The sequence below is a fragment of the Porites lutea genome, chromosome 1 (assembly GCF_958299795.1).
Source record: "Porites lutea chromosome 1, jaPorLute2.1, whole genome shotgun sequence".
In the NCBI taxonomy this organism is placed as follows: domain Eukaryota; kingdom Metazoa; phylum Cnidaria; class Anthozoa; order Scleractinia; family Poritidae; genus Porites; species Porites lutea.
Window position 1 is genome coordinate 50,505,576 of NC_133201.1, and position 24,709 is coordinate 50,530,284.

General features: G+C 39.3%; 2 protein-coding genes across 2 annotated transcripts in view; both read left to right on the forward strand.

Moving 5' to 3' along the window:
- LOC140939638 (uncharacterized) overlaps positions 1-4,014 on the forward strand; it is a 5,134-nt gene extending 1,120 nt beyond the window's left edge. Inside the window, exons 3-4 of the mRNA XM_073388856.1 lie at positions 2,282-2,425; positions 3,871-4,014. Of these exons, the coding sequence (XP_073244957.1) occupies positions 2,282-2,425; positions 3,871-3,918 (192 nt within the window). The 3' untranslated portion in view covers positions 3,919-4,014. The remainder of the gene's footprint in view (positions 1-2,281; positions 2,426-3,870) is intronic.
- Positions 4,015-4,951: 937 nt separating this feature from the next.
- On the forward strand, positions 4,952-20,608 carry LOC140953852 (uncharacterized). The gene is made up of 8 exons (XM_073403233.1): positions 4,952-5,134; positions 10,110-10,232; positions 10,748-10,914; positions 12,549-16,205; positions 16,442-16,588; positions 17,031-17,102; positions 18,828-18,901; positions 19,110-20,608. The coding sequence occupies exons 1-8, from the start codon at positions 5,115-5,117 to the stop codon at positions 19,194-19,196; spliced, it is 4,347 nt and encodes a 1,448-aa protein (XP_073259334.1). The 5' UTR covers positions 4,952-5,114; the 3' UTR covers positions 19,197-20,608.
- The last annotated feature ends 4,101 nt before the right edge of the window (positions 20,609-24,709 follow it).

The window sequence follows — 24,709 nt, forward strand, 5'->3', positions numbered from 1 at the left end:
CATTTTCCTGCCTAAAAAAACAGTAGCTGAAAAATCGAGTTGTAACAGTCCACAAGCCTTGTGATTCGATGAGAATTTTTGTAGTTGTCCAGTATATATCAGGACGGTACAACTCGATAATTTCGATAGTCGATTAAAATCGATTGTTGTCGATAAATGTCGATACTAATTAATCGACAGATATCTGAAATCATTAAAAGTCGATCATAAGATTTCGTGATCGATTTCTGTTGAAAGTGGTGTTAGAATCTGATTTTTATCGGAAACTATATTGGTAGGTGAAAGGATCAGAAGCAACAGTTTCAATATCCATTAGCAAATTATTAACATCCATTCGAAAAGTCTTGCACCATTTTTAAATTGGATGAAGAACTGTCTTGAAAAGTCTACTTGAGCTTTTGCAACATTCGTTCGAACGGTTTTATATCTGTTTGTAAATGAGTAGCAACCGTGTACGTTCAAAGAATTGTGATCTCCAAATCCTTCTCCTTAAGTGGCATTTGTGTAAAGTTTTTGCAAATCCTCAACAGATATTCTCCGAAAAGTCTCAGAAGTCTATTGAAATTGATTACCTGTCCTAAGAACATTGTGATTATCGACTTTTATCTACAAATTTAACCAATCAGTCGACAATTATTGACAAATATGTAGCACTACTGACTTATCAACTGGCTTTCCGATGATCGATTTCTATCGACATGTAACTTCCTGTAGAAATTGAAATAATTAATCAAAAATTATTGTTTCTTATTAAGCTTGTCATCATCATTTTTATTATTATTGACATAAAATATTTGCTTAAACCTGTGTTTGGTAATTTATCACTATGCACTTCGACAGGTTTAGGAGTAGATGATCCATAATAAGTTGTTGTTGTTTTCTTTTTTGTTTGTTTAGTGTTTTTCAATAAAAAGGGCCTAAAAATCTTAAATCAAATCAAAGGGTTGTGAATAATAATATCTATCGTGGTTTTGGAAACCTTGCACAGTGTTGATAACCTTGAAGCATTTTGATGAGTTATAAAGTCCAGGTTTTGGTCTTCTTCAGATCATGTAAAATAAATAAAAAAAGGATCAAACAATAATCTGTAACCCCCAAAGAAAATTTGTTAGGTTTCTGTGTCTTTAATCTGACCATACCTACATAAAGACCCTTTTTTTGTGCTTTACAGTACTTGTCAGTGTGTATGTTGTAGGTAAAATCTATTCTCAGGGTAAACCGAAGTTTCCTTTTCTTCTTTGAATAATCAGGGCTAGCACACAAAGAAAATTCTGAATTAAACTTGCATAAATTCTGGATTAACCTGATAATGGATTGTACCCAAAGACTAGTTGCCTCAAAGTTCCTTAATGATAATAAGGGATCTGAGATCTTAGCAAACTATTTGCCTTAAAATCATAGATTATTTTTCTGACATAGTTTTAGAGTCTTAGCAAGCCTTAAATTTTGCTACATCATGAAGAGGTCATTGTTAACCCATCCCCCCTCCGGAGATTTTGCGGAAAAAACGCGTTTTGAAGCTAGTCGAGCAGTTTTATGGTCACTCTCATGCTATAAAGAGCTAAAACTTACCACAAAGCTGATTACAGGTTGTACAATTCGCGGCCTTCTGATCCAGATGCAAAATGTTAGCGTGTGAAGTTCGGGCATGGGCGGAAAGCAAAATTTCGCTTTGACTTCTCATAGACTCCTTCCCTCTTATTTCGCTTTTCTTGCCACATTTTTTTTCTCCTGCTTGGCATTTCAGAGGCTTCATTTTGGTGGGAAAAGTTTTTATTTAGTCATTTTCCTTATATATTTTTCTCTTTCCTTTATTTTATTTAATTTTCTTGCTATGTAAATTGTTGCCCATCTGTTTGTACAATGAATGATTAATAATGACCTTTATTATTAGTAGTATTATTATTATTAAAGCTTTTAGGATCTTAGGATTAGATGAAAGGAAAGGTAGGTGCCTGGTAGTAGAACAAGATTTTCATGGAAATTTTCTGCTCAATGTTACATGATTTTTAGCCTTTTTCTCCGGTGTCCTCGACTGAATTGTGTTCATTCCAGCATGCCCAAGTTAAAGTTATCCTTGACCATTAAAGCTGATGATGTCAAAACCGGTAGAAAGGAGGTGGATCCACTCAGGTGGTTATGGGCAGCTGAGGGGCAAATGAGTTAATCAAAAGGAAATACTTTAAAATTAAAAAATATGCATTGTTAACGTCTACTACTTAACAAAGATTTAAAGTAAGTTCTTCAAGCTTTTTGCGGTTTTTTAATGTATTCTTAACAGAAAGATCCATCCATTGAAAGATTTGGTTGGATTAGAGAGAATCCAGATATGTACTTCAAGTGGAAGCCGCGCAGTGTGCGTAATGGATTGATTTTTATGGTGGCAATTCCAGGGGCTTTATTATATTTTCTTAAAAAGATGGAGGTGAGCTCACTCTTAGTACTTTTTTTTTCACATTGCTAAATTCAAAATCAAATTATTTGGAATAGTGAAGATTTTATCCAGCTGATTTACTGGGTAATAAGTTTGTCGTTCTGTGGCTTGCTGGCATGTTCCATCTTTCTTGTGATTGGTCTCAACAAAATTAACATTCCAGTAATATTTCATGTGTTTATGGTTTTCTGAGTTTGACAGACAATATCCTATGCAAAACATATGAATAAGACTTTGAGTTTGTGAATCCTTGGTTCATTGTGAGATCCAAAGGTTACAGCTGAAGTCTTGGCCATTAAATTCCTTATTTCTTTAGTTAAGAAATGTTTCCCTAGTCTCTCTTACTCAATTCAGGTGCACATTCAGTGATAGATTCGGATTTTTAAGTAATAGGGGGACCCAGCCTAAAAAATAATCAAAATGATAAAATTTCTAACATTTGACTATTTGTTTCAGTTACTAAAAACCTGTAGAAGAATGATAATGGCTATCGTGTTTTCCTGCTAAAATAACGCTGGATCACGTGCACACTACTTAGTATTAAGAAAACATTCTTCTCTTAGTCATTCCCATCTGGGAATCTAAGGTCTCTATTGTACGAATGGGTATCAGTTAATTAATGGACCTGAGTCACGAACTTTATCAAAATTAAAACAGTGGGAACTACCACAAAACTAAGAGGAAGATAAAAATATCATTCCCCTCCCCTAAGCCAACATTTTGCCCTAAGTGGGAAGTAAGTGTTAATGTTGGCTTAGGGGAGGGGTAGGTGGGCAGTTTTCCATGAATGTATAATGATCCAAAATATCTGCTCAAAACATGCAAAGAAAGTGTACATGTAAATAACACCACAAAATGGCAATAGCAGGGCTGTCATTAAGGGTTTTAGTAGCCGGTCTCTAGGAAAAGTAACGGGTCATTTATCCCACAAATTCTTCCCTATGTTTGTAATGTTTGACTTATTTAGAAACTTTAAGTAGCTGGTTGATTTTACTGCAGTAGCCTGCTAGAAAAAGGTTGCTACTGGCTACTTATGACATCCCTCAATAGTATGTTTACCTGTAAATTTTCTTTTGCCATTAATTTGGCGTACCCAATTTGTGTTTAAGCCTCATTATACTTACTCGACTGATTCCAACCACATTTTTGTAAACAATGCATTGTCCGACTTAAAATGGTGGCTTTGAAGCTCTGTACAGGTTTAGCTGATGGACTCTATATGAACGTTTTTAGAGTGTCTATGTTACAGGTCAAATTTGATTTCAGGTAAAAAATTTTCACCCCAGGTTGATTATTATCTTTGTCTTCTAGGGCTAGGAGATGAAGGAAATTGCAACCTAGTTTAAATCAAAATTAACCTGAAATCAAATTTGACCTGTAACATCTATACTTGATTATTAGTTCATCACCTCACTCACTTTATTTTCTCTTCTTAGCAACGCAGGGATGTCCAACAAGGCAAGCCCCCACGACCATTGATTTAATACCAGCAAGTGGACTCTCTTACCTGCCTTTAACTGATTGGAGTGTTGTTAAATTGTGTTACTTTTGGTGTAAATAAAAGTTTAGAATATAAAAAACATGTTGTTTGCTTGTTATGCTTCATGTTGCTCAAGGGATTGTGATAAAAAATAGCTTGTGAGGCAAGTACTCCAATGCAAAAAAATGAAACAAGAGCAGAGAGCTGCACCCCTAAGCTCAATTTCCAGCCATTTGGGGCTGATGTGCTCAAAGGAATTCAGGCACCCAAAGCTGTAGCCTATAAAATCAGTTACCTCTCATCGCTACCTGTTGATGGGGACAGGCAACTTGAGGTGGCTGTATTCACAAGGTAACAAAGCAACTGGTGATTGGCTTATGAAACCCCTTGGTTCTGAAGTAGCCTGGGACTAGAGGGAGGGGAAGGGGTCAAGGGGAAACAAAAAACAGGGCGAAACATCCCCCAATTTATTTATTTTTTTGCCTTCGCCAATTTTTTGTTGGCCTTTTACCCACACTGTAGAACCTGGTCCCAAGCTAGTTGTAAAGAACCCCATTTCTTCTTAATGGAGCTCCTAATGCTTGTAAATTGTAAACAAAGTTCCTACTAAGTAACGTTTTTAATGTAAAAAAATTTACTTTTTTCATATTTATCTGACTGATTTGGTAAATGCTAAAACAACTATCCCCCTCAGGGTCGGTGAACAGCGGTGGATATATACCTCGACTATTCGCGTCTCACTAGAATATCCACCACTTATTCACCTTCCCTTCAGGGGATAATTGTATAATATTAAGACATCCAGCAGGACCTAAAAAAGATTACCCCCCTATTTTCCTTTTATGAAAAAAATATGCCCCCTTCTTACCACTTTAAAATACGCTTATCCCCCTCCTTTTTTTTCCTCCCTTGTCTCCAAAATGACCTGGCCTACCGTTTATTTTGATGGGTACCCTGTGATAGTTGGTGGAGCACTCGGGAACCTGGATCGAGTGAAATATCTAGTTCCCAGCTGTCTTTGCAGGAAGAAGGTTTAGTTGGTTGCCATGAAAGGAAAACATGGCGGAAGGTCAAGGTTTGTGAAAATAACAGATAATGGCAGACAAGTACTATTTGTAATGAAATCAAGGAATTTTTAATGAATTGTGTGGTAATATGAATCTGCTTGAAGCCATTCGTTGGATTTGGTGAGGATGTAGCATGTTAAAAGGCGCGTATTCGTATCCTTTTTTAAACGACAGTTTGCTGTTAAAGCTTACTTAAACAAGTAATCCTTTATCTTTACCTAAGCTTGTGTACAAGTACTTCGTAGCTTGTATCCTTTTACAGATTGATTGCGTTGTTATTTTTATCGCGTACTGTAGTTAGCTCGATTAACGCCAAGCATTGGAGGCAATTTGTCTTAGTGTACCATAAATGTACGTACGTGACTGCATAAGCTTATTTTTATATTAAACGGAGATTTTAACCCTACCGTATATGCACTTTGAAAGCTTGTACGAGTGTAGGATAATTATTTTAGAGGCATATGGTTGTCGCAGTGGATATACAAAGGGCAACTTTAACGTTATCGTTAACAGGTTATCTGTTTTTTTTATTATTATTATTGGTGTTATCATGCTGTAATCTGGATTGATCAAAATAGCTGGAAAACATAAACAATATATCTCAATCGGCACGTACACTGTAGGGCTGTCATTAATATTTTGCAGTTGCCAGGTATATGTAATTATATGTAATTAAACTACTGGGATATTCAGCCGTCTGATTTGTTTGATCACAAGCGTGCATTTTGGGGTGGCATTGTTTATTGGCCTATTTTTCTAGCAATTCTTACAGTTTTAAATATTTTTTCTTCCAAAAGATATTTCAAGTAACAAATCTTTACAACTGTAAATATTTCTGGAAATATAATGATGAAATTCTTAAGTTCTTCAAAGAACTGAAGTATTTTGAAGCTATGAGTCAACAAACCTCCTACTTGCAACAATACGGAACGGTGCCTGTAGATCCATGTCGCCCGCAAAATCGTGGGTCCCATGACTATTTGCGCGCTCACAAAGGAAGCCGAGGCATGTCCCGTCCTTTGATTCAAGACTCAAGTGTTAGTGTATTGTTTCCATGATACAAAGGTAATTTAACTTAAGAAAATCAATAGATCAAAGCTTTCATGCTACTCTCTGTTTTGTAAGGAAATGCAAAGAGGCTCCGCCAGGAGCTGTCAATGTCGCAATTTGGCCGAGGGAGGTTGTCTCTTGTCGCGATTTCATTTTGCACACTGTCGCTACTTTTTGGGCCATGTCGCTTGTCGGAATTTACCCTGGCAGGGCCCCTGCAAATGCTCAACTTGATGAATATTTTGACTTCATAAGATATTTTAACGATTTAGGCCAGCAAAATGTATAGGATGACAGAAAATCAATGATGAGGTTGAACGGTTTTGAACTGTGCTAGAAGTTGTTTTCATCACTATGCAAATCACCTACCCAATCACTTACTTTCCATCGAACTGAAATATCCTGACTTTTCTTACCACTTTTCGATTTGCTTCATTTCATTTTATATTATTTTGTGCAAACTGAGTTCTTTCATGCGAATTTACGCTTTCAAAAGGATTTCTCTGGAGACAAAAATGTCGATTTTGAATTCTCAGGTGCTTGCCTTTTTGGGCACCCTTTTTATTTTGGCTCTCAAGATTTTATAAGCTTCAGACTTTTCACTCCAACGTTTTAATGCGGAAAAGTTATGAGAAAGGCTACAACTGATTAAAGTCATGCAACATGCTTTAAGACAGCATAGCTTGATCTTTCTGATATCTTTTGTTCTTCCATTGTCTCCAAAACAATAACGATGTTTCACCAATTTCCACCTACAAATAATAGGAGACATTTGATTGACAAAAATTTGCATTTGCTGGCAACACGTTTCTACAGGCGCGATTCCATAATGATGACAACATCTGCTACCACGGTATCCATCAAGTTACCCAAAAGTGATCTCACCGGAAGTTATGCTGCCTAAAACAGAGTTATGTCGCCCGAAATTGTAATAAAGAGTGTATGTAATATATCTCGTTCTTTAAGCGATAATGAGACAAAACAAGTGGGACAGTCGTGTAATAATATTAGTCTCATTCTTTAAGCAGTGATGCTATGATGAGAGGAAACTAGCAAGATGAATATGTAACATGCGTAACTCATTCTTTAAACCTTGATGAAATGGAACGAGCATGTTAAATGAGGAATATAAAAATTAAAGATTTGATGAACAAAACAAGCACAATTTAAGATGTTATGATGTTGCTGAGCATATTTCGGGCGACTTGACTGTAAACCGCTAAAACACGACTCACATTTTCACATATTCAGCATGTCAGGCGAGAGATTGATGGAAGAAGTAGGTACGATTTCCACCTCTCTCTCAGTTCCACCCCAGTAATAGTAATAATAATAATAATAATATCAATAATAATAATTTTAAAATTTGTTGCATGCAAATATCTATGTTTATACTACTACATGAGAAATTTCTGCAATTTGATTGCCTTAAGGCATTGGTATTTCAGCTTAATTTGAAATACCTACAGGTGAAAATTACAACCTTTTGCGGGGAGTAGTATGAACAAATAATAGCATGATTTGTATGTGATATTTAAAATTTTTTCAAAATTCACTGGCCAAACTTAAACGTGAAGTTGTTCGCAAACCGTAGGTAATATTTTTTTCATTGAGCACGGTAGATTAATCTTTTTTGGTATTTGCACCAATATGGGAATTTAGACCAGAACCTTTTAACATGTCAGCACAATACAAATAACTGAGGTAGTGTTTGTTTCGGCATTGATCCTTATCTTTAATTTTGTCCCTAAATAAGGTTGCATTGGTGGGCAAAATAATTATAATGGTCTACAATTTTACATTGAATGATGGCAAGTCTAATGTATTTAGTGAAACTATTAATGGTATCTTATAAAGTTTTTGAATTGTGTCATCATCTATGTTAACTTCTCTCATCCTTCTTTCTGCCATTGGAGGTTGAAACTTTTTCGAAATTAAAAGGTGAGTGGCTATTTTAGAGGAAAAGGTTATCAATAGGTTACCGTATGGTGTTGAGTCTTTCTGAGGTCAGTGTAGGGTATTGGTGGGGACCTTTAATTATACGAATCCAATCTCGTGGGGAGGTGCTGCCCAATACGAAATATTTAAGAAAGGTGGAAGAATTTAAGTGAAAGGTATTACAAAATTCGCTAATGGTGAGGAATTTATTGTCATGGAAAATATAAGCATTATAAGTGATCTCCATCTGACTTCTATTTTTTTCTCAATTAAAAACTGAAAGCGATGAGGGTGTTGGAAATTTAAAAAAAAATAGAAATTGGTTCTGTCACACTATTTGCTATCCTTTTAAAAAGCTAAAATCTGTCTTTGCATCAGTTTATTGAATTCCAAAAATAATGGTCCAGTTTTGTTATAAAGGTTACTTTTAGGCTTTGAAAGTGTTTCCTGCCATCTGTTAATTGCTACTGATGGCAAGGATGGACATGGATTGTAATATGAAAACATTGGGCCAACGTTTTATCACCAAAACAAACATTATGGTTAGTGCTGTCTGATGAAATTTGTTTCACATATCCTTAATAACTTCATAAGAGCATTTAGTGTATGGGTAAAGGTACAAATAAATGACTTCAGAAGAGAATTGATCTGAAACAGCAATATCCGCATGACATGGGCCCCTAGGTAAAATTGGTCTAGGAGTGAAAAGGTTTAAGGCAGGTGGGAACTGATCATAGTGAGGTGTCTAAATTTTCTAAAAATAGTGCTCATGAATATTGTACATAATTGTGTTATTTTGAAACTAGCGAGTCTCACACCTTTTTGGCAGCAATATATTTTGACCATTTTATAAGATTGCAACAAAGTTCTTGACTTTTGAAATTTATAAAGAGGAATGCCTATTGGAAGTCAATGCAAATGAGGTTCAGTTGAATCAAATATTAATGAATTTGGTTATTTTTGGTTTGCCCATATTAGCAACTGTTAACTTTTGTAAATTCATAATTCTGCTTTGCACCACCAAAAAACATGCTATCAATGTCTGTTTATTTTTCATAATGGGGCTACTGTCACTTTGATTCAGTGCCTTGTTATTTAAATACCAAAAAAAATATACACTTGCTTGCTAAATGCACAGGAATGCTTAGCTACTGGTTAGTACTATAAATTTATATGTATACATGACGTTTAACTTTTCTCTTTTTTGAAGCCTTAGGGAAGTTTCACTTCTAAACTTGTGAAGCTTTACCTCAATTGTGGAATCGACACATTTTAGGCGTCTGAATGATGGACGGTTATGACTTTTAGATAGTTTGAGCAACAACAATTTTCCCTCTGTCCTCTTTGAATTGAAATGGATTATTCATGGTTTGTTTGCCATGAGGAAAAATTGGTCCTTACTCACTTTCATTATAATGGTATTTGGTGTATATTTCTAGTAAACAGCTCAGTTATTGGTGTATATCATGACTGTACTTGTAAATTATATTAAGTTGTTTGTAGGTAATGTTATATAACAATAATTTTGTACAAATTAATGTACCGTAGCTATAAATAATTTACACTTTTGGAGATGGTTGATTGAAAGGTGCTGTTTTCATTATTATATTTTTTCTTCAATAAGGAGCCATAATTCCAGGTTCTTTAAAGCCTAGGTCAAAGTGTTTGTGTAGATTTTAATTTTAGTGTATTTGTGTTTGAGTGTCTCCCATACCAAAAATCCATCGGCCAATCAAAGCAGAAGATGATTTCCAGTAGGTGAACTACAATGGCAGAATATGGCGAAGCATCACGCGAAGATAGTTTAACCACTTCATGGAAAGGTTGTTCAATGTCATCTTCAATTAGAGATTCATCAGAAGGCAAAGGAGGTGATTCCATTAATTTTGTGGCATCAAGAGCACCTCAAATTTCCATGGTTAATAGAAATCTAAGAAAAAGTCTGATTTCAAATTGAGTGCATTGTGACACTGGTTTGTAGCAGGTGGAGGCATCAGGTTGATGGTTTCTTGCTACAACTAATTTGTGGAAAAGTGAATTTAAGATATTTACTTATTGTAATTATGATTTTAATAACTGAGCTGTTGATTAAATGTTCTTAAAATGTTCCACTCTGACATCATCCTTGACATCTGTGCAGTGAAAAGTTCAAGATTATCCAGCAAGAGAGACTTGATCAGCTTAAGGAAGAGCACAAGGAATCTGTAAAATCTAAAAGTGACAGAGTAAAAGAGCTCTCAAAGGAGACAAATCGCAGGAGAAAGTAAGTAATAGTACTTGAGGAAAAAATATCTTTTAATCATTATTTCAAATCAAGCATGTTTTAAACTTTTTTCATGCTTTTAAATGCAGTTGATTGATCTTATTATTGATTTGGCTTAGGTTAAAAAAAGGTGAAGAGACTGTTATTATGCTTAAAGCCTTCACACACTCACTGACTTTTATCACAGTCCTCACTATTGATTGTTTGGAAGTATATTTTTTTTGTAAACAAATGCACTGCCAGTTTTTCAGTATAAGAGTGATAAGCACCTTTATAGTGCATGCCTCTTATATGTGATTGCATAGCTAACTAGGATGTATTCAAACAATAAACAAGCAATTCTTTTCCAGTCAATGGCAGATCCCTAAAAGCTTTTATCAGAGGATCACATTGTGCTCAATCCCCAAGACCGAGCCAGTTGAGACGACTTAGAGTCAACTGCTCTTCGGTTGACTGATGATGATGATGATGATGATGATGATGATGATTGTATCAATTTTTTTCCCTTATGGTAGAGCTCTTGAAGAAAGAAAAAAAGAGCAACAAGAAAATGAAGAAAAGACAAGAGAAGAGGTATTAGCTAAGAGAAAACAGGAACAGCAAGAGGCGACACAGCGATTCCAGAAGGACACCTTACAAAAGAAAAAACTTACACAAAACACTACAGATGGATCAGATAAAGGTACAATTCATTAATTTTTATTTTTTCTTTTCCTCTTATTTTCTTTATGAAACGTGTGTGACAGCCATTTGGACCAGGAATCCAAGACTGCCTTGGATTCCGGATTCTAGGTACTGGATTCCAGTCTTTGTCAGTGGAACTTGAATTCTGGATTCCAATGGCTAGTGGGATTCCGGATTCCTTGAGCTGTATTCCAGATTTTAAATCCCAGGACTCTGGATTCCACTAGCAAACATTTCCCGTCTTCCAGAATCCGGATTCCCTTCCCTGGGCCATCAGGTTCTTCAATATGACTCATTTACAATTTTCCTCATTTACACTGCCACTTTGGTATGTCCTGGCAAACTTCATTTATAATTCTCCACAAGAATGCCCTTACTATTTTAATTGAACACACTGTAATGCCTTCACTTCGATAATTTAGACAAACAGCTATATTGTGAAATCACAAAAAACAATATGGGTTTGTTGATAGTGGAACGTGCACATAGCTTATTCAGCTAGTTTACGGGCACTTCATTCCTCAGTAATAATTAGAAAAAATAATTCAGATATAATGTAACAGGAATACAAACCACAACCAGCTGGAGACAATAAGTTGGCTGTATTTACAAGAGTGACAGAGGTTTGTACTTGGGACAACTGAAAACAAATCCAGCAGATGGCCAGAGGGGGATTCTAACCCAGAACCATGGGATTGCTAGTCTGGCATCCTGATGTCAGACTTGTGTATCTCATAAGACCACTCAAGCAAATATGAATACATGATTAACACTGAAAGTAGAGTGACAAATATAAATATACTTAAAAGTCGGTGACATGTCATGGCATTATAAAGGAAATAACCATGTTAGACCTAGAAATGATTTTTTTCCTTAGTAGGGAGATACCAGGTCATTGACTTAATTGACTGTTTTTAAATCCCCTATAATACATCCTGTTATGCCCCAGATTTGTTTTTTACATGTACCTCGGTTTTAGAACTTTTTCCTTGTTTTGTATCTGAAGTTTCCCTTGGTTTCATTTTGTTTACCTCTTTGCTTCTTTTGTTTTACATCAACCGTGCTTTTTACACTGAGAATGATTTGAAATTTTGCATAAGTTATTGTTTTCAAATGCAGCCCTTGCAGGAGCATTTAATAACATTAGTTGAGGGAAGCAAAAAGAGTGTATTGTGGGAAATCTCGAAATCAAGAATAGGACAAACCAGAAAAGTTGCCGCACATACATTATGTTGACTTTTTGTTTCTTTCTATTTCTGGTGATAGTTTGGATGATATCAGTAAAGTTGTTCAGTTTCAATATCGTAGTTTGACCCAGATCATTTTTAAAATGAGCCAATTAAAAATGCCACGTGGGACATGTGACCCACTTTGACTAATTTCTAGATTGAACACTGTATACTTAAGACTGTCATTCTTAGAGAAAGATTTGCATTTATTACATGCAAATCTTCACCTAAGAAAGACAGTCTTAAGTATTTTGATCTGCTGAGTCATCATTTTCATGATATATGGCCATCCCACCAATATGGCCAAATTCTTACTGCCCATATAATTATAAAAGTGGCTCTTTTAACAGGTCCTTGTAAGCCATAGATGAATAATTAAGCTGAAACTGATTTTTTTTTTCAGAGCCAGTTGCTGTTCGAGATGGCCACTATGTAGTGAGAGGTCACGTGGTGGAAGTGAGAGATGGTAAGCAGGTGGCACATGCCACATTACAGGACACCCAACTTAGGCAACAGCAGGGTGGAGTAGAACTACAGTCTTGGAGAAATGAAATGCTACCAAAGTACGAATTTCCATCAAGACATAAGGAACATTTCAATGGTGTTACTAACGGTGGAATTTTGTATGCAATGAATAGTTTGGGAAACGAAGGAAAGCTATATTCTTCACAGCCAGGTTTTGACCCATATGGTCCACCTGGGAACCGACTGGGCCTTGAAGCAGAGGGGAAAATGGGTGGATTGACAGAGAATGGCTCTGTAAGCGATACGCTGACAGTAGAAGAGCAAGAGAGGTTGCGAGCAGATGCCATTGCAAAGGGTGGACCAAAGCTCGCGTTTATTAACGACGAGTCACAAAAGGAACCTCCTGAAGGAGCTTTACCATGTATCATGGGAAGGGACTCTCCTGGAGGGAGCGTCACTAGCTTAGATAGCCTTGATGAGGTTCTTAACAAAGGCCAAGAGTCAGGTTCCATTAGCAGGGCTGGAATCATATCAAAAGGAAGTAAAGATGTATCCAAGTTTGCTGGAAAGAGAAGGGTCACATTTTCTGACAGCATCGAGTTTGATGATGGCGTAACAGGGCAGCTTGTCACCGAGGAAAAGCAAAGTACAAAGGTTTATACAATGTTGTACGCTCGAAATGTTAATAACTATTATAGCATGCCGCCATCCACGAGTTCTGCTTCAACGTCAGCAAAATCCGTAGCAAGCCAGAAGGGAACTAAAAATGCTGCGGTGACATCAATGGAACAAACGCTGACGGAGAAAAATGATACCAGCGCAGCATTTAGTGCGGTGAAGTCTGTCGATAGGGAGCCATCAGTAGTGACTGTTGTACACAGTGATCAGCCAAAAGCTAAACCTGTTGCTGTTGTGAGTCATCGCCTAGCCAAACCTAAGACGACACAGTTTTCTTTAAGGCAGGAGAATGTTGCAAAAGGAATACCATCAGGGCAAGAGACTTACAGTAAAGACACGGACAAACCCGTGGATGAAGCTAATTTTGTTAGGGGTCAGTCGCTCAATGACAGCCTAGAGATCATCAGAGACAGCTTGGATGAGAAGGAGAGCTCTTCTGTGGCACGGCAAGACGACGAGGAATGTAGTAATGAGAGTGCGGTGACCTGGACTATAGGCAGATCATCATTGAGAGACTCTCTTGAAAGATACGTGAAAAGTACCGCGGAAAGCACTGCGGAAGAACTTACTGATGAAGCTTCATGTAATGATGGTCGAGGTAACGAGAGGGATAATGGCTTTGCTCCTAATCCATCAGAAGAGAACAATAGAAGTTTATCCCCTCATCTCGCCGGAGATACGGATAGCGTGGCTTTCGTTGGCTCCAGAGAGGAGACGGTGAAAGGTTTTGTTGCTAGACCTCTAGAGGGTAAGGGATCTGGTTATCTCAACTCAGGATACGTGGCACATCCATCTCCAGTCACATCTTTATACCAACATTATCGACCTCCAGTTAACTCCAGTCCAGCCCCTGCTGTGTTCACTTCTCCGTACGCTTATCAACAAAATGCAAATACATTCAGCGGTGTGCAGTCTCAGGGGACATTGCATCAGAACTTCCCCTATACTTTCTCCACCAGTGCTGGAGTAATGGGAATGAGTCCAGCAAGGCAAGAACAAGTGAGTTTGGAGAGCACACCCATTCCGTACGCTTCACAGCTTGCTGCAACAGAGTATCGTGTTGTGGGTAGAGAGGTCGTGCAGTCAGTCGAGTCCCAGAACAATTATGTCCTAGCCTCATCCTCTTCTATCGGGCATGCTGCAAATAGAGTTAACACTGACCCAACAGGTGCTACAGGAGTGAAAACAACAGGAACATCGGCTGTTGAAGTACAAACTGAAAGGAGTAGCGCTGTTACTTCTAGAAAAAAGTATTCATCGTCACCTTCATCAACTGCATCAACCTCCTCATCAGGACGTCGGTCTCCAAGGTCGTTCATTCCAAGACCTCCAGCCACGAAAAAATCTGGCAGAGGTCGCGTGTATCCAGGTGGTCACTACAGAAAACAAATCACTGCTCGTCCACGGAAGGCGGCAGTCAACAGCTCCCCTGTGGCAGCAGGTGGTGGACAAGGAGTGAAATCTAAAAGAGTGCTTACTAATAACAATGGCATTAACCAGACGGAACATGGTGTCGGAAGGCGCAACTCACCTTCACCAAGATCAGGTAAAGGCAAGAGTGGGAGGACTCAACCGAAGCGATCAAACAGCAGTGAAAGTGAGAGTCCTGATCATGATGGTATTATTGAAGGAATAAAGCGCAACATGGAGATGATGAACATGAGAGCAAGAACAACAGCGGCCGAGGAGCAACATCGGAGGATTTTGGATTCTCTGAGGTTGGACTTTGGTGACGAGAAGCACGACAAGTCGTCCCCGCAGGCATATCCTGTTCATGGAGCGCCTTACGGAGAGAATAACGGTGTGGCCGAGAAAATTGTTGTAAAACACGATGGCACCACTCGACGAGTCCACCATCCCCGTGTGGGTTCAGCTGGGTCTCGTTCAGGGAGACCCTCTGCAGGAGGAACTACCAGAATGGATTCTGGTGAAAGCAGCTATAAACTAAGTGGGTCTCAAGGGGAGAGACCTGCAGGCAGCAACATGAGAGTGGATGCTACTAATGGTGAACATTATCAACCAACAGGCTTCCGAGGTAGCAGACCTCCCTCTGGTCCTAACACCAGGCTCGATTCTGCCAGTGCGGGTTACTACCATTCAGTTTCATCGAGAGAAGGAAGACCTCCCGTGGGTAAAGGTGTCAGGATGGATTTGGTCAATGACGACTACCACTCCGGTTTCGATGGATATTATAGGAGTGGAAGACCAGTAGGAACTGAAGCACTAGCTGTGCAAACAGTTCCTGAAGATGGTTTCGAAGGAATAATTCAAAGACCTGCTCCAGTTTTAAGTCAACGGCAGATCTACCAGGAAGGGAGACACGATTACCCAACATCAAGTGTTGCTCATCCCATTACACGGCAAGACCGCGAACAGCCCGCACGGGCAAGAGACGTTAATTTGTATGGAAGGGAGGCCAGCGACCTTAATAGGTCTATATCTTTGGAGAAAACACCCACAGATGATGAAATTAACCATCTTTGGGCGCACGTTCGCTCTTACCTTCATAGCGGAAGTAAAAAATCTGTGGGTTCAGACTCGTGCGTTAACAGAGTTGACGTACGCCGTTCTAGGACGCGGTCTAGTTCGACGCAGCGGGAGTTTATTCAGCCCACTGCTCCGCAGCAAAACACACGAGGGAGCCAGCTAAGCCAGCCCGGGCAACAATTTCTTGGAGTGCCTCCCCAAGCTGGCGGTAGTACGCTTGGAGGACTGCGTCGATATGGCTCTCATGAGGTTCTCAGACGGGACAGCTCCTCAGAAAGTCTGTCAATTAAGAGGCCGCCATTGCTGCAGCACCGTGCTTCAAGAAACAGACGATTCCAGGGTCAAAATGGCAGACCGCCATTACCGAGACAGAACGAGCATAAACCGTTACCGAGTCAGGCTGGACCCAGTGCGTCAGTATCTACTAGAGGTAACTTAATTCAGTTTTCGAACAACGTACCACCCACTGACTGTAGCATTTTGTGACAGTAACTGTGACAGTAATATAGCTTTTGACTAGTAGCCAAGAATGTGTGGTAACTTGAGTAGCAATTAAGCAATTTTTACCCGAAGTAGTCAAGAGAGCGTCTCATGGCATGCACGCGATATAGTTCATTGCCGCAAGATTTTCATCAACATCCATGTGAAACTCTTTGCTTGTTGTAGTTGGAGGCCCACAGCCATTGTCGCCAGCTGAAATGCAAGCCGTGATGATGGCCTCTGAGAAAGAAATGCTTCACAGACATCAAACAGAGGAGTTTGCTGAGATGCCGTCTTATCAACAGTTCCAAGGTGTGCCGAGCAGCAGGGCAGGTCAGTAAGCCCGCCATTTTTCACAGCTTAGCTATACCTTATCTCACAGCAGCCTCCATAATCTCTGTCTTCTGTGGTGTGATATAATCTAATAAGTACCTGATCTCTGTTGCGTTACTTAATAATCCGTTTACCGTTTGGCGATAGCTTTGCTGCTGCCAGAACCATCTCCGCCCAAATTTAGGCCAGTTTCTAGTTGTCCCAAGCCTCTGTTTCAAAGCGAGGCTAAGTTGGAAGCTATTGATCAGTTATAGAAACGATTTTCTATTCTCATTCAAATAAAACTCATTCTCATAAGAAAGGTTTTGTTTGGCCTCGCTTTGAAAGTGAGAGTGTTTGGAACTCGGAACAGGCCTATTCCCGCAGTTCCCGCAGCCTTGCAGAGATGTAAGTATTGCGCCAGTGAACAATTTTCTTAGTCTTGTTTTGCTTTTATTGTAAGGTCCCAGTGCTCTCTCACTGGAGGAGCAGAGGTTACTGCAGTCTTTGGATCGTTTGAACGAAAGGCTCAGAGGTATTGTTGATTTTACAGTAAGGAACCCAAAAGAGTGACCTCCTTTAATCAACTCACATTCTTTCATGCAGACATTAACCAATGAGAAGTCGAGGACAGTTTCCAACTGCCTTCTGATTGGATTAAATCTTTACGAAAGAATGAGAATAAATCGAAAGCGGACACACTTTTTGGGCTCAGATTTGTACTCTGTTGTTTTGACGAACCCATGACACGACTATGCCTATTGTATTGCTACGGTGTTTGATTGGCTATAAAGTCCCCTGTTATGAGCCAGAGTAATCATTGGGGTTTTGGTGTAACAAAAAACTGTTCTGCTAAAGCGCTTTACTCTGGTCAAGTAATACAAGGCAGATATTAAGCAATAGGCCTTTCTGAAAAATGCCACAATACTCTTAAATCTGTGGGCTCCGCGTCTTGTGGGTGTAATTATTTCAGTGCCCTCTGGAATGGCAAGTTCGTGTTAGAAGTTTTCTCTTGAACACACCTTCTTCAGTGATTAAATGAACCTTTAAAGTTGATTTTGAATTAAAACAAGCGTAACATACGCTTCTACACGAAAAAACATTGGAACACTTGAACCTTGGCGTTTGTATGCAAATGTGCGTATTACCAGGGTTCGTACAGAGTCTTGAATTCTTGAAAAAGTCTTGAAATTTGCCCAGCAATTTTCCAGACCTGGAAAAAAATTCCGGCAAATAGGGATGAAGCCTTGAAATAAATGGTAAAGAGTCTTGAGTTTTTTTAAAACTAAAACCAGTGCTAAATCTTATTCAATCTCGTCTTTACATTTGCAGCGCATCATGGAAAAAGCTTTGTTCCTGCGTTTTTGTTTTTTAAGGTCTCTATTAATCAACTATTTTATAACCTTGAAGTCTGAAAAAAGTCTTGAATTTTGGATCCAAGAATCTGTACGAATCCTGTATTACGCAAATTTTTGACCAGTTTATACTTAGTGCGTCAGTCTGGTGCGAGCATTCTTCTAAATATACGAGGCTAAAGATTATGATGGTATTTTTTGGAAAGGCCTATCCCAAATGAAAAACGGAACTGAGACTCCTATCGCCCCATGCAAGGGAATCCAGGACTGTCTTGGATTCTAGAGTCCACGCCGTGGATTCCCGATTCCAGGTACTGGATTCCGATTCCGTGTCAGTGGAACTTGGATTCCGGGTTTCAACCGCTGGCGGGATTCCAGATTCCTTGAGCTGTATTGCGGATTACAGAAGCCCAGGATTCCGGACTCCAAAGCAAAAATTTGTTGGATTCCGGTTTCCGCCAGTAACAATTTAATTTCCTGGGCCGGATTGTTCAAAGAAGGGTTAAGATAACCCAGGGTTAGTGCAAAATTTGAATTTAGATATCAAAGCTTAAAAAGCAAAATCAGTGTTGTATTTTTGTCTACAGTTTAATGATTGGGTGGCCTAAAAAGAATAGAGAAAATAATCTGGGAAAATGGTTTTGAACAAACGAAAAAGAAACCCGTGTTAAACTTTAACCTTGGGTTAGCGCTATTCAGCCTTCGAACAACTGGGCCTTATCTGGATTCCGGTTTCCACAAGTAGAAATTTGTTGGAGTCCGGACTGATCCGGATTGCCTTAAATGGGGTAACTCCTAGTACTATGGATATTTAGTATCAAGTCTAGAGTAGCACAGTTTTGATATTTAGTGTGTCTGTATTTACTTCGGGATTTTTTGTGATTTAAGTATCCTTGTATTTCCAGCTCAAGAAGAAATGACTAAAGCCATTTCACAGAAGCCGAAAATGAAAGATACCGGACTCCGAAAGGCCCAACAGGTACACGGAGAAAACGTCATTCACTGTTAATCATAATAAGAAGCACTCGGGTTTGGCTTTATTTAACAGCTATAGCGAGTGTGCGTGGTTTAGATAAGACTGAGCAGAGAAACTAGGACAGTCAGCTAGAGAATGACGAGTGATCAGAAAGGAACGAACAAAGTGTTCTGCCTACGATACTCACGGTGTTACTTTCGTTTTATTTTAGAGTGGTCGAACTGCTGCTGGATCTCGACAAACCGCCCAAAACGGCCCGGCACACAGCTCCAACAGAAGCCTGCTACACACGAGATAGCGAGTGAATACTGCATGACAGCAGTAACAGTCCGTCGCCAGTACTGGATGAAGCCGGGAACCTCCCAAATAAGCCGATCAGATTCTTGCCACGCAATCATCTCGTACTAGTTACAGTAACAAAGAAAATAACTACTCTTACAGCTTTTTCATGATCAGTTTATACATCAGTTTGCCAAGTTTGTGTAGTATAAATGGTGGTAGCGCGTTGTCGAGTTGCACTTTATTCCTGCTACTGCTCAGCATTGTTTCCTTAATTAAGAACTTTTCTAGCGGGTGAATTTATGACCAACAGTTGAAAGCAGCCAAATCGCCGGACATAATCCTTCAACCTTATCACTGCTGGACAGCGCCAATGACAAAATTCAGTTCAGTATGGGATACTGGGAAATTTCCCCACCCATCCTTCCCCTAACCCAACTATAACTTTGAACGTTATACTAAATAAATAGTACCGTGTGAATTTTTTTTTTTGAGAAATTGTAAATGCTGAGACTAGGAATGTGTTTGAATGACTTGAACTACTTGCAAAATAAGACAGCACGTCTTTACCACATTCGACGCACGTATACGAAATGTAAATGTCAAAATAAAAATGTTGTAGAACAACTCGTCAGTCTTCGAGCCTCGAAGAGCGAAATATATTTCGAGGATTTTAATATTCTAGAAAATTTTTATTTTTACATTTTACATTTCGTATGCGTGCGTCGAATGTGGTAAAGGCGTGATGTCTTCTTTTGCAAGTAGTTCAAGTTGTGAAATTTCTGCTAGAGAGGTTTCGTTTGAATCGTAACACCATAGGATGTCATTCACAGACTCAAAAGTTTGAACGTTACGCGTCTGTAATTAACTCTCAGGGTGAAGGGGTAGTACATTTGTGCAATATTCTAGTTCTTTGCCTCTAAAAATCGCAATAGTGTTTTACATTTGAGTTCTTTAAGCAGCAAACAGAAAGAATTACTCTGACCAAAACTGCGAGGGAAAGGGCCAATCAAGTCTAGTCAATTGCCTGTAGGAAAATACTCCTGAACGAGTTACAATTGTTTGTTTGGCTCTACTTCTGATTGGTTGAGAAAGCAGGGCAAGACTTTTCAACCAATCAAAAAGAGTCATAATACAAACAGCTTGAGGGTTTATACGAGACTTGAAAAACCCCTTGCTTTTTGATACTCATTCCAATGTTTTGCCAAGGCGCTTGTGAATATTGGGATTCATACTTTAAAAGGGAGCGATATTGGTTTGCATTTAAAGAATCTCTTTACCAACCCTAAAGTTGCCCAGCTCTCCAGGCAAGTTTTCTGTTGACTGTTTTCATTTCTTGGCAGCTGGTTTGTATATATTGTATAATTTCCAGAACAAAAGTGCTTAAATAAAACAAAGGACTTATTTATTGTGCGAGATTATACAGTCATGTACAGCTTGTTGTGTTCATTTGGTGTGTACAAAAATGTAAATAGGAATGAATGATTAAAAGTTATTACTACTACTTTTGTGAGATTACTGAAGCTTACTGAAAGAGGCTTTCTCTCGTTGCTAAACCGTATTATGTTCACCAGTCAGCTGTTTTGATGGGGTAACCATGCGTGCTTAATCCTGGCTGCGTCCCGCGGGAAAATGTTGATATAATAAGTTACTTCAAATTCAAACTTCCAAACGCTTGAAAAAGTTGTTGTCTCGCCTTCAATCCCCGGTAGCACGATGCACATGGAGGAAGCAGCGAATTTAATTCGTTCTCTGCAGCAGACGCTGGGTGACCTTGACACAGTTCTAGCTAACGTGAATGAACGTAGCAAACGGACCATTTTGCATATCGAGACAGCGGCTCAACGAATTTTGCAGACCGTAACAGAACACAGGCACAAATTGGTTTCTAAAGTTAATGAAATAACGGAGGCAAAGCTTCAAGCGCTGCAAGCAGAAAAGGAGAGCGTTCAGGAAAATTTTAGAGCTGTTGAAAACGTTTTACGTTCTGCTCAGAGAACCAGTGTTGTTGAAGATTATGAAGAATGGAATGTCGCGTTAGCAAAGCAGTTGAGTGACTTGAAAGAGCAGGATTTCGATTTCCAGGTGTATGACGAGGATATGAGATTTCATTTTCTGTACCAAGATGAAAAGCTATTGGCAGCGATTTGTAAATTTGGAGAGGTATTTACCATTGCGAATGACCATCCGCGAAACTTCGATGGAACTGGGACATGTCTGCTACAACAAAAAGAACTAGAGGCAATACAAAACAATTCTGAAGAAAGGGAATTCACTGACAGAGGTGAAAACGGGCCTTCTGTAATAGAATTTCAAGGCGAAGTGAAAAATCCAGACCAGAATACAGAAACACAATCTCCCTTCGAGGGAGAAGTTCTGAACTGTGAGCTCTCCAGCGAAACGCAGCGCGATGGGGCTGAATTGGTACAAGATGATGCGAAAAGCAATTCTCTCTCCCGCAGCACTATGATTTCGAATGTCTTCGAGTCCGAACTGATAGAATCTCGAGAACACGAAGGCACTTCAGCTCAACCAGAAGAAAGGTTAGACGTGGAGCTCTCGCACGAAGACCCCAGGGAATGCCAGAAGGTGGCTGGAAATGAAGTCAATCAAGACAATACCTCAGTACCGAAGCCAAGGCCAGAGAGTGAAGAAGGAAATTTTGATTCTAAGAGCTGTGAGCAAGTTGCACAGGACTATAACTTGTGCTCAGATGTGAACAAGAGAAAAACAAGTACTGCATTGACAGAAGATGGACACAACTGCGACCTTTCAGGTCCTGATTTAAACAAAGAAGGAGGGGCAACTTTAGCCGAAGACAAGGAAGTTAGCAACGATTTGAACAACAACGAGAAGTACGACGAAGATGAAAACAAAACGGAACAAGCTTCAAACGAGGATTAATCGTCGAGATACCTAGCCTGCGTAGCAAGCGTTTCCGAACGAGTTATTGCGCGAAAGTAGGAGTGAGAGCCAAAAAAAATGGAAGGAGGAGGAGGCTTTCGTCTCAGACTTTCTCGGCGAATCGAACTCGCGCGGAGACGCTTGCTATGTAGGCTGATGTTTTGTCTTTCTGCGAAGTTTTAACGAGATTTCAACGGACATCATCTGACCAATTAAAGTATAACAAAAGGGAAACGTAATTAAAGTTTCTGAGCGCGCTACCTCTTACCCATTTGCTTTTTAGGAATTTCGGCGGAAGTAACACGGAAAGGGAACGCTTCAAAAGCGCAAAGGAACATGGGAAGGCTTAACGTAAAATGGGAAAAAGCTCCCCGTTTTTCGCCCTTCGCATGAGCTCCTCGCGCCGCGACTACTGCCGAAAACCCAAGGGGGCAGTTGAGTGCCAAATTTTAGTTAACAGAGTTAAAGCTTGGGGTGCGTCGGTGAACATGCAACTGATGAACGCGTCAGAACATGCAACAAGTGTCCAAGACGCCTACAGGACGGAAACGTGCAGCGTTGTCAAGATGCTTGCGAAAACACGCAAGCGGTCTAGAACACCAAGAAACAATCCTCGAAAAATAAGTAGTTTATATCAGGTGCGGAAAAACGTGCACGCGTAAATCAAACTCTGGTAAATGGCCTGGCCCCAGTTGTTCAAAAGCTAGATATCGCTATCCACCGGATATATCACTATTCGGTGGATAAGTATTAGGGAAACCAATTGCACTATCCAGTGGATAGAGATTTATTCGGTGGATAGCGCTATCCACCTTTTGAACAACTAAGGCCAGGTGAATAGACACTTGTTTCTAGTTTCTTCCTGTATTATTGTTTGTGTGAGAGTAGCGAGTCTTGAGATTTCATGATCAGTCACAACACGGGAGACGCGGTGTCCCAGTGCTTAGTGCTTTGGACTCTGTATCAACGGGTCCAGCAGGTTCAAGCCTGGACGGGGCGACTGAGTTGTGTTCGAGGACAAGACACTTCTCACTCAGTGACTTACTTCACTCAGCGGTATGAATGGGGACTGGTAAATTTAATGCAGAGGTTAACCCTGCAGTGGAGTAGTATCCCACCCAGGGGGAAGGGAATAGAAATATTCCTAGTGGCGGAAACCAGTTCAAATGTTAGAAGTTTTATCATTTTGCCATCGGAAGAGGGCTTAGCCCCCTGCAATAAAAATAACCGTGCTAACTTTTCTGGTGAAAAAATAAAGGTAAAATGGAGCCTTCGGGGCTGTCTATTTTCTTAGAATCCTCTAAAAAATGTTAAGTCGAATTTCGCTCTCTCATCTAAAGACCCTAAATGTCTCTTTCGTTTAGGTCCATAACAAACGCGCAAGATGGGCCTACTTGTGTATCTTGCCTGCTCGGGATTTCCCGCCTGATCCGCAAGAACGTGAAAAATGGCTCTTTGTCATAAAATAAATCCTTGTTTCCTCAAGACAGATGTGCGTCATTGACAAAAGCGTGAGGTCAATATGGCTGGATATTAGCCAGTTCTATTTCGCGTTTTTATCGACCGAGACATTGTCTAGGACAATGAAAACGCCAAAAAGAACGAGGCCAATATACAGCCATCTTGACCGACCAAGCTTGGTCAATAGAGGACTTATTATATGGTCAAAAAGAGGACTTTTTCTTGCGGGACCAACGTGGGAATTCTTGCCCGCTTGGCTAGCCAATCAGAACGCAGGATTCGCTTCATCTTGCCTGCTCGCAGATTCAGCCATATAATAAGGCTGGATATTGATGAACCTTGTTCTTCTTTGCATTTTTGTTGACATCGACTTTACAAATGTATCTCGGTCAAATGCTTGGCTAACAACGCATATTTACGAATGCTTCAAGAAGCACACATGCTTTCGCTTCCTTGACATAAGTAGATTTTTATTATTATTTTATAAATTACCAGCTGCAACATTAAAACAAACGTTCTACAGTTCTGTTTCTGTGGTAGTAGTAGTAGAAGGAATGCGATTAGATACAACAGATTCGACTCCAGATACGTTGGAATGTTTATACTTTGTTCTGAGGCTAATAATTTTTGAGGTACTGGGAAAATGGAGGATATATTAAAATAACTTTCTGGATAATTGTCAATGTATTATAACTCCTTTATCAATAACTCAGTTAGGATAACGACTAAACAGACCACGACTGTTGTTACTTAAAAGTGCAGAGGGTTGTTCATTAGACCAAATGCGTTTATTAGAGTGGGACGTCTAATACAAACTTAAGAGGGAATCCATCAGGAAACTGAGTAATTTTAATTTTCAGTGGACGAAAACCTTGCACCAGAATTATTTAACAATATTGCATTCTTTTTTACATTTTTCAACGGCTATAGATGTAATTAATCATTTGTAATAACACCAAAGAAATGGGAGCCCGAGAAAATGAATGTCAAATTTCACAAGATTACATCTTACACAATGAAATTTACCGAATTTTACCTGTGTAATCACAATTCTTGTGAAATTTGACATTCATTTTCTCGAACTTCCATGATAAATTTTCTTTGGTGTTACTAGAGATGATTTATTACCTCTTTAGACGTTGAAAAATGTAAAAAAGAATGCAATAT

Coding starts and splice junctions, on each gene's coding strand:
- LOC140953852 (XM_073403233.1), top strand. CDS start 5,115: ATGTTAAAAGGCGCGTATTC. Junction 10,915..12,548: donor TACAGATGGATCAGATAAAG/GTACAATTCATT, acceptor TTTTTTTTTCAG/AGCCAGTTGCTGTTCGAGAT. Junction 16,206..16,441: donor TGCGTCAGTATCTACTAGAG/GTAACTTAATTC, acceptor TGCTTGTTGTAG/TTGGAGGCCCACAGCCATTG.